This window comes from Argiope bruennichi, chromosome 6 (assembly GCF_947563725.1).
Source record: "Argiope bruennichi chromosome 6, qqArgBrue1.1, whole genome shotgun sequence".
Taxonomy (NCBI): domain Eukaryota; kingdom Metazoa; phylum Arthropoda; class Arachnida; order Araneae; family Araneidae; genus Argiope; species Argiope bruennichi.
Window position 1 is genome coordinate 120965876 of NC_079156.1, and position 10205 is coordinate 120976080.

At 36.9% G+C, this 10205-nt stretch overlaps 1 protein-coding gene across 2 annotated transcripts in view; it reads left to right on the forward strand.

Annotated features, from left to right (window-relative positions):
• The window catches only part of LOC129972772 (clotting factor B-like), a 42204-nt gene extending 33672 nt beyond the window's left edge, over positions 1 to 8532 (forward strand). For both annotated transcript variants that reach the window (XM_056087023.1, XM_056087024.1), the window contains exons 8-9: positions 416 to 579; positions 8120 to 8532. In XM_056087023.1, the coding sequence (XP_055942998.1) occupies positions 416 to 579; positions 8120 to 8281 (326 nt within the window). In that variant the 3' untranslated portion in view covers positions 8282 to 8532. The remainder of the gene's footprint in view (positions 1 to 415; positions 580 to 8119) is intronic.
• Positions 8533 to 10205: the final 1673 nt, after the last annotated feature.

The following is a 10205-nucleotide window of genomic DNA, read 5'->3' on the forward strand; positions in this document are numbered from 1 at the left end:
GAGACATCCAATTTCTTGCCCATCTGAGTTATTTTTTTAAACAGTATAGTGGGCATAAAGTAAAAGATCATTAGCAGACATAGTTCCAACCATCTACGAGCTACTAAATTTATAATTCATCTCACTGTTCTTTCAATTATCTATGAGCTAATAAAGATAGAATTTTTTAAATTTTGCTTTTAACCTACAACAAGCTACTAAATTTAGTATTTAATTTGTTGCTTTTTCAACCATCTTTAAGTTACTATTAGAATTTATTTCGATTCGTGTACATTGAACACTTACATAGAAAAAAATTTTCATCTATGAGATAATAAAGAGGGAATTTATTTTGTCTGATTTGATTCTAACTTAATTCTAATCGCCAGTAAAATATCACGCCATTTACCTGTTTCTTTGTTTTGTTTTTTGATAGGTGGGGAGCACCAAGACCAACTCCACGAAGTGTCGATTCCTATTGTTTCGACCGACGATTGTGCCCTGGCTTATTCTCGGATCAAAAGCGCCGCCTTTCTTGCAAGAGGCTCCACTCATGTCCTCTGCGCTGGTTTGAAAGAAGGCGGGAAAGATTCCTGCAAAGTAAGGATCCAAGCTTTTTAATACGTTTTACTCAGTTTAATACCTTTTTCATCGATGATAAAGCTAGTTTTTTTCCTAAAAAAAGCTTACAGTCTTCAACAATTATCAAAGGCATTTCTATTTTCGTTTTCCTAAACGAATTGAAATGGCCGCGATAGCCCGACGGCAATGTCTCCAGGTATAAACCTGAGTTTTCATATTCGAATCCTGATTCTACTAAAGATAAATCGTAAGTAGAAGACTGGGGCAAATGAAATCTATTGAAGATCAAATTCCACTTGCTATTCTGGTGTAAAAATATGGAGAGCAGGTGCAGCTTAGTTTCTTTCGCATCATATGATAGAAGCTCATTATTTTGCAAGTTTCATTATTTTTTTATATTAATATCAAAAGTAATCCGGATTGTAAAACAAAAAATTAATATAACAGGAGCAAAAGTGGTGATTTTTAGCAATAATATTTAGAGTTCTTCCTAAATTCTCGTATATTAGCATTTTTGTTCATGATTCGTTACATTTTCGTTCAGAATTGTTCTTATGCGTATTTATACACTCAGTGGCCAAATAATTATGGCCACCTGGCAGTTTTATGAAAAATCAAGTATTGCGTCACAGTGTTGCCGCTAAAAGGCGAGATAGCTACAAAAAGGTAAAGCAAGGCAAGTAAATCATCAATTGCACTGTGTTACGCGCGGAGATATGGACAAAAAAAAGGGTGACTTAACTGAGTTTGAATGCGGGATGATTGTAGGCACTCGAAGCGTCGGAACCAGTATCAGCAAACTGGCTGATCTTGTGAAGTCTTCGAGAGCAGCAGTTATTAATGTGTACAAAGAGTGGACTACCAAGCGGAAAACCGGGTTTCAACGTCAGGCTTGTGGTCGTCACAGGCTACTGAATGCTCGAGTTGAAAGGAAACTTGTCAGCGTTGTCCACTCGAATAGAAGAGCAACAGCACGTTAAATAGCGGAGAATCTTAATGAAAAAGCAACTGCGAACGTCTCTGAATGAACTGTGCGACGCACATTACATCGTATAGGCTGTGGGAGCTAACGACCTGTTCGAAAGCCTCAGTGTCAGCCTTGAACAAGAGAAGACGTCTCCAGTTTGCAAAGGCGCATAAGGATTGGACAGTAGTTGACTGGAAAAGGGTCCTGTGGCCTGATGAATCGCGTTTTCAATTGCATCATGCAGATGGAAGGGTTCGGATATGGCGAAAGCATCACGAAAGCATGGTCCCCAATTGCATTACCACAACACTTCAAGCTGGTGCAGACAATATTATGGCTTGGGGGATGCTTTCTTGGCATTGCATGGATCTTTTGATTACTGTAGAACAGCGTCTGAATGCCCAAGGGTATTTAAGTGTTCTCTCAGATCAAGTACATCCTGTTATATTAATGGTGTACCCGGCAAGGGATGGATATTTTCAGCAAGACAATGTTCCTTGTCATACAGTTGGTATTTCGTCAGATGGTTCGAAGAACATGACGCTGATTTTACCTGCTTTCATTGGCCCGCACAATCACCAGACCTTAATCCAATTGAGAATTTGTGGGATGAGATCGAACGGGACATCAGGCAGCTGGATCCAGTGCCATCCAATCTGAAGGAACTGGAAAGCGCAGTTCTTCGGATATGGGATCAAATTCCTCCTACCACCTAACAACATCTCGCAGAATCTATGCCAAGAAGAATGAGAGCAGTATTACGAGCTAAAGGTGATCCAACACTGTATTGAGGGGGTGGTCATAATAATTTGGCCAATCACCGTATATTTGTTCGTATTGACTCGTAAAATCAAGGTGAAAATAAATGTGATATCTTACTAATAAGTGTTCTTAATCATTCATGCTTAGTTTTGTTGTAAATATTATTCACCATAGTTATATTGGTGACTTAGAACTTCTCCTGAAATGCAAATTTTTAATTAAATCTACTTTGGTTAATAGAAGTTTGAGCAAACCTTTGTTGGTGTTCGTTATTTTTTTGGTTCAATGGTTTTCGTATGTCTACTTTAACATCACTGTTTTCTTAAATAATGGGATTTAATTTGTTGGTTTCCTATTAATAACTGGTACTATGTAATAGCTTTGTGCAATTAAAATAAACTCCAGTAAGTATGTTTTTAAAGAAATTATTTCATTAAACATTAAAGGAAAATAGGAACACTTCTGTGTCACAAAGAAAATGGCTGAATTATAAATAGTCTGTTGTAAGAATTAGTTAAATTTTGTGTAGGAAACGAATTACTTCTAGACACAGTTTTAAACTGTGAACTCGAAATTCACGAAACATTTGTTCATACCTGAAAACATAACTGTTCCTATATATTTAAATTATTTGGAATTTCTTTGAAAAATTATGCTAAAGAATCAGGGCCGTGTAGAGAGTGGCAAGATTAAGAAATCATAAAACAATGGCAAGATTAAGAAATCATAAAGCAATGGCAAGATGAAGAGACCATAAAGCAATGGCAAGATGAAGAGACCATAAAGCAATGGCAAGACGAAGAGACCATAAAGCAATGGCAAGAGGAAGAGACCATAAAGCAATGGCAAGATGAAGAGACTACAAAGCAATGGCAAGAGGAAGAGACCATAAAGCAATGGCAAGATGAAGAGACCATAAAGCAATGGCAAGACGAAGAGACCATAAAGCAATGGCAAGATGAAGAGACCATAAAGCAATGGCAAGACGAAGAGACCATAAAGAAATGGCAAGAGGAAGAGACCATAAAGCAATGGCAAGAGGAAGAGACCATAAAGCAATGGCAAGAGGAAGAGACCATAAAGCAATGGCAAGAGGAAGAGACCATAAAGCAATGGCAAGACGAAGAGACCATAAAGCAATGGCAAGACGAAGAGACCATAAAGCAATGGCAAGACGAAGAGACCATAAAGCAATGGCAAGATGAAGAGACCATAAAGCAATGGCAAGATGAAGAGACCATAAAGCAATGGCAAGACGAAGAGACCATAAAGCAATGGCAAGATGAAGAGAACATAAAGCAATGGCAAGACGAAGAGACCATAAAGCAATGGCAAGATGAAGAAACCATAAAGCAATGTCAAGATGAAGAGACCATAAAGCAATGGCAAGATGAAGAACCCATAAAGCAATGTCAAGAGGAAGAGACTATAAAGCAATGTCAAGAGGAAGAGACTATAAAGCAATGGCAAGAGGAAGAGACCATAAAGCAATGTCAAGACGAAGAGACCATAAAGCAATGGCAAGATGAAGAAACCATAAAGCAATGGCAAGAGGAAGAGACTATAAAGCAATGTCAAGAGGAAGAGACCATAAAGCAATGGCAAGACGAAGAGACTATAAAGCAATGTCAAGAGGAAGAGACCATAAAGCAATGGCAAGATGAAGAGACCATAAAGAAATGGCAAGATGAAGAGACCATAAAGCAATGGCAAGATGAAGAGACCATAAAGCAATGGCAAGATGAAGAGACCATAAAGCAATGGCAAGATGAAGAGACCATAAAGCAATGGCAAGACGAAGAGACCATAAAGCAATGGCAAGATGAAGAAACCATAAAGCAATGGCAAGAGGAAGAGACCATAAAGCAATGTCAAGATGAAGAGACCATAAAGCAATGGCAAGATGAAGAACCCATAAAGCAATGTCAAGAGGAAGAGACTATAAAGCAATGTCAAGAGGAAGAGACCATAAAGCAATGGCAAAAGGAAGAGACTATAAAGCAATGTCAAGACGAAGAGACCATAAAGCAATGGCAAGATGAAGAAACCATAAAGCAATGGCAAGAGGAAGAGACTATAAAGCAATGTCAAGAGGAAGAGACCATAAAGCAATGGCAAGAGGAAGAGACTATAAAGCAATGTCAAGAGGAAGAGACCATAAAGCAATGGCAAGATGAAGAGACTATAAAGAAATGGCAAGATGAAGAGACCATAAAGCAATGGCAAGACGAAGAGACCATAAAGCAATGGCAAGATGAAGAAACCATAAAGCAATGGCAAGAGGAAGAGACCATAAAGCAATGGCAAGAGGAAGAGACCATAAAGCAATAGCAAGAGGAAGAGACTATAAAGCAAAGGCAAGATTAAGAGACTATAAAGCAAAGGCAAGATGAAGAGACCATAAAGCAATGGCAAGACGAAGAGACCATAAAGAAATGGCAAGAGGAAGAGACCATAAAGCAATGGCAAGAGGAAGAGACCATAAAGCAATGGCAAGATGAAGAAACCATAAAGCAATGGCAAGAGGAAGAGACCATAAAGCAATGTCAAGATGAAGAGACCATAAAGCAATGGCAAGATGAAGAACCCATAAAGCAATGTCAAGAGGAAGAGACTATAAAGCAATGTCAAGAGGAAGAGACCATAAAGCAATGGCAAAAGGAAGAGACCATAAAGCAATGTCAAGACGAAGAGACCATAAAGCAATGGCAAGATGAAGAAACCATAAAGCAATGGCAAGAGGAAGAGACTATAAAGCAATGTCAAGAGGAAGAGACCATAAAGCAATGGCAAGAGGAAGAGACTATAAAGCAATGTCAAGAGGAAGAGACCATAAAGCAATGGCAAGATGAAGAGACTATAAAGAAATGGCAAGATGAAGAGACCATAAAGCAATGGCAAGACGAAGAGACCATAAAGCAATGGCAAGATGAAGAAACCATAAAGCAATGGCAAGAGGAAGAGACCATAAAGCAATGTCAAGATGAAGAGACCATAAAGCAATGGCAAGATGAAGAACCCATAAAGCAATGTCAAGAGGAAGAGACTATAAAGCAATGTCAAGAGGAAGAGACCATAAAGCAATGGCAAAAGGAAGAGACCATAAAGCAATGTCAAGACGAAGAGACCATAAAGCAATGGCAAGATGAAGAAACCATAAAGCAATGGCAAGAGGAAGAGACTATAAAGCAATGTCAAGAGGAAGAGACCATAAAGCAATGGCAAGAGGAAGAGACTATAAAGCAATGTCAAGAGGAAGAGACCATAAAGCAATGGCAAGATGAAGAGACTATAAAGAAATGGCAAGATGAAGAGACCATAAAGCAATGGCAAGACGAAGAGACCATAAAGCAATGGCAAGATGAAGAAACCATAAAGCAATGGCAAGAGGAAGAGACCATAAAGCAATGTCAAGATGAAGAGACCATAAAGCAATGGCAAGATGAAGAACCCATAAAGCAATGTCAAGAGGAAGAGACTATAAAGCAATGTCAAGAGGAAGAGACCATAAAGCAATGGCAAGAGGAAGAGACCATAAAGCAATAGCAAGAGGAAGAGACTATAAAGCAAAGGCAAGATTAAGAGACTATAAAGCAAAGGCAAGATGAAGAGACCATAAAGCAATGGCAAGATGAAGAACCCATAAAGCAATGGCAAGAGGAAGATACCATAAAGCAATGGCAAGATGAAGAGACCATAAAGCAATGGCAAGACGAAGAGACCATAAAGCAATGGCAAGACGAAGAGACCATAAAGCAATGGCAAGACGAAGAGACCATAAAGAAATGGCAAGAGGAAGAGACCATAAAGCAATGGCAAGAGGAAGAGACCATAAAGCAATGGCAAGAGGAAGAGACCATAAAGCAATGGCAAGAGGAAGAGACCATAAAGCAATGGCAAGACGAAGAGACCATAAAGCAATGGCAAGACGAAGAGACCATAAAGCAATGGCAAGACGAAGAGACCATAAAGCAATGGCAAGATGAAGAGACCATAAAGCAATGGCAAGATGAAGAGACCATAAAGCAATGGCAAGACGAAGAGACCATAAAGCAATGGCAAGACGAAGAGACCATAAAGCAATGGCAAGATGAAGAGACTATAAAGCAATGGCAAGACGAAGAGACCATAAAGCAATGGCAAGAGGAAGAGACCATAAAGCAATGGCAAGATGAAGAGACCATAAAGAAATGGCAAAATAAAGAGACCATAAAGAAATGGCAAGATGAAGAGACCATAAAGCAATGGCAAGATGAAGAGACCATAAAGCAATGGCAAGACGAAGAGACCATAAAGCAATGGCAAGATGAAGAAACCATAAAGCAATGGCAAGAGGAAGAGACCATAAAGCAATGTCAAGATGAAGAGACCATAAAGCAATGGCAAGATGAAGAACCCATAAAGCAATGTCAAGAGGAAGAGACTATAAAGCAATGTCAAGAGGAAGAGACCATAAAGCAATGTCAAGACGAAGAGACCATAAAGCAATGGCAAGATGAAGAAACCATAAAGCAATGGCAAGAGGAAGAGACTATAAAGCAATGTCAAGAGGAAGAGACCATAAAGCAATGGCAAGAGGAAGAGACTATAAAGCAATGTCAAGAGGAAGAGACCATAAAGCAATGGCAAGATGAAGAGACTATAAAGAAATGGCAAGACGAAGAGACCATAAAGCAATGGCAAGACGAAGAGACCATAAAGCAATGGCAAGATGAAGAAACCATAAAGCAATGGCAAGAGGAAGAGACCATAAAGCAATGTCAAGATGAAGAGACCATAAAGCAATGGCAAGATGAAGAACCCATAAAGCAATGTCAAGAGGAAGAGACTATAAAGCAATGTCAAGAGGAAGAGACCATAAAGCAATGGCAAGAGGAAGAGACCATAAAGCAATAGCAAGAGGAAGAGACTATAAAGCAAAGGCAAGATTAAGAGACTATAAAGCAAAGGCAAGATGAAGAGACCATAAAGCAATGGCAAGATGAAGAACCCATAAAGCAATGGCAAGAGGAAGAGACCATAAAGCAATGGCAAGATGAAGAGACTATAAAGCAATGGCAAGATGAAGAGACCATAAAGCAATGGCAAGATGAAGAACCCATAAAGCAATGTCAAGAGGAAGAGACCATAAAGCAATGGCAAGATGAAGAGACTATAAAGCAATGGCAAGAGGAAGAGACCATAAAGCAATGGCAAGACGAAGAGACCATAAAGCAATGGCAAGATGAAGAGACTATAAAGCAAAGGCAAGATTAAGAGACCATAAAATTCGCAATAGTGCAGAAGGGCTAGGTGTAAGAGTTATAGTTATAAAAGTAATCCAAAGTTGAGAAATCAGTTTATCAATCTACGTGTAAATAAAAAAATCACAATTCATGAATAAGTGTTTTGTTTAAAATTTAAATATAAATTTTTAAAAAAAGGCAATTTTAAAAACATTATCGAAACGCTTAACTTTTATTACTACTGTGAGATCACGTATGTCAATTTCATTAAGCAATCTTCTCCTTTGTTTGAACATCAAATTATACATAAAACATCTAATGTAAATTAAACACAGAAAACAGTTACAACAGACCAGCTGGTCGTGTAAAGCGGCTAGTGAGTGATATATACTGCATAAATTATAATTTTATGGTATTAAAAAAGTACTTGATTTTATCGAAAAGTACGTGTGGTTGAAATTTTGTGCACTTATAAAGATTGAGGTATAAAAAAATTATAGTATTTAAACTTTTAGATAAGTAACTTTCTTTTAAAATTATGCTTTTATCATACTTTATAAAATTATTATAAAAAATTAAATCGTTTCAAAACTACTTATTCCAGAGTGATTCCGGTGGCCCACTGATGATTCAGCTAAGCAACGATACTTGGACAGTAATCGGAATCGTCTCATTCGGCTACAGGTGTGCGGAACCCGGTTTTCCAGGAGTGTACACAAGGGTCACCCACTACCTGGAATGGATCTATACCAACACTCAGGACTGATGAGTCAACACTCAACATCGTAACTATGAGCTAGTTTGATTTTTTTTGATAAACATAAAATCTTGAACTTTGAATGCAACTCGAATGTGAATCCACGAACAAGCGCAGTTATGCAATCGAGTATCAATCTGTATTCTGTACATTGCAAATTCATTGTTAATTAAATGTTTTCCTATAAAATGATGATTCAAAATGCTGAGGAAACTTCAAAACTCACTACACAGACAAATAAAGATAAAATCTCATAAGAATTACCTTTTCTTTCCCACACACACACACTACCGAAAAATCTCGAAGCTGAATGACTTTCGTCGCGATAGGATTTAAGCAAAAATTTTCAGTCCTAATGATTGTCATCGGCCATAGTACCACTGCTTTCGTTGGAGGTTACTCCGTTATGGAAGTGGTGGTAGCTCAACCCTCCCCCCCCCCGGTGTGAGCAAATAAAGATGAGAAATGACGGTTGCGCGAAAAAAATGAAATTCAAATTCAAATTTTTTTTTCGGTCATGGTGTCAGAATTTATTGGTAATGAGTTTTACAATTTAAATTACTTTGTTATTCTGTTGTTTGATGGGTAGATAAAGAATGAGTTGAATAATGGTTTTCATTTCAACTTCCAGACCAGGGGGGAGAGGGGGGCACAATTTTTTGTTACAAAAAATTCTTATCATATTCCTTTTCTTATCGTACGACTGACAGAAAATGATTAAAAGAAATGTGGCTCTGCTGTTTAAAAAATTTGTTTTCTCATATTTCAGCTGTGTTTCCTAAAGCAGAGTTTGTATTAAGCGCTGTAGTGTCAAACCAGTAAGATCGCGCATGCTCAGAAATTATTTAATAGCATGTAGTTGCCCTTTATGAATAACTTGCCATAGTTTGCTATTTCTGTGCAGGTGTAATTTTATTAAATAGATTGTACTAACTTAATTATAACCCCTGATTGATCCAAGTATGATAAGTTTGAACATTTTAAAGCCCTAATTCCACCCTTTGTATTTTTTTTAGTTCCTTTGTATTTTCCTGTATCACACATTGTTCTGATAGAATCACCTGGTGGTTTAAAATGTAAACCATACTATCAAAAAATACCAGTTACACTAAAACAGTTTCATTTCTATCCTTTCTGTGCGAATGGCAACATTCTATTGTTGGTCTCCTCTATATATTTCTGTTTTGATTTGTTCATGAATTTATTGCATTAAAAATGACAGCAATCTTCTAAATTATCGTAAAATCTATTTGAAAATTGAATGATTTCTAAATCATTTCGCAACAAACGATTTATAATGTATATTTTTTAAAAAGAACATAGCATTATTAGTAGTCCTATTTATTTCGCAGCAAACGATTTATGGTGTAGATTTATGCTAAAAAAAATAACATTATTATTTATCATGATAAACTCAGAGAATATTTTTTAGCATTTTACGAATAACAGCTGTTCAAGAGCTGAAAAATGTTTATTTTAGAATTGTTCTTTTTTGCATAGCTGCGTCTAAATATGAATCCACATTACATCTGCACATCACACAAAAATGTTAAACTTTATTTACTACTAGCCGCCTTTGGCGACCAGCCGGTTCGCCAATCTTAATGTCCGTTTAAATTTTAATAATTAAATATTTTACGCAATTCCTACTTTAATAGATTCTTCATCAAAATATTTTAAAACTTCAAATTTTGATAGTCATATAATTCACTCATAATATTATAAAGGCCTTCAGTCATAACATAATATGTATCTCTCTAATTTTCTGTTAGCTCTCGTAGAATTTATGCTTTAAATTAAAGTGGAAAGAATTAATCTGCAATTAATATAATAATATTTTTACTGAAACAAAGCATTTTTTTTATAATATGATTACTGATAACACTTCTGGGCACTAAAGAATATCTTTCTTAATTTATGTAATATCTCAAGA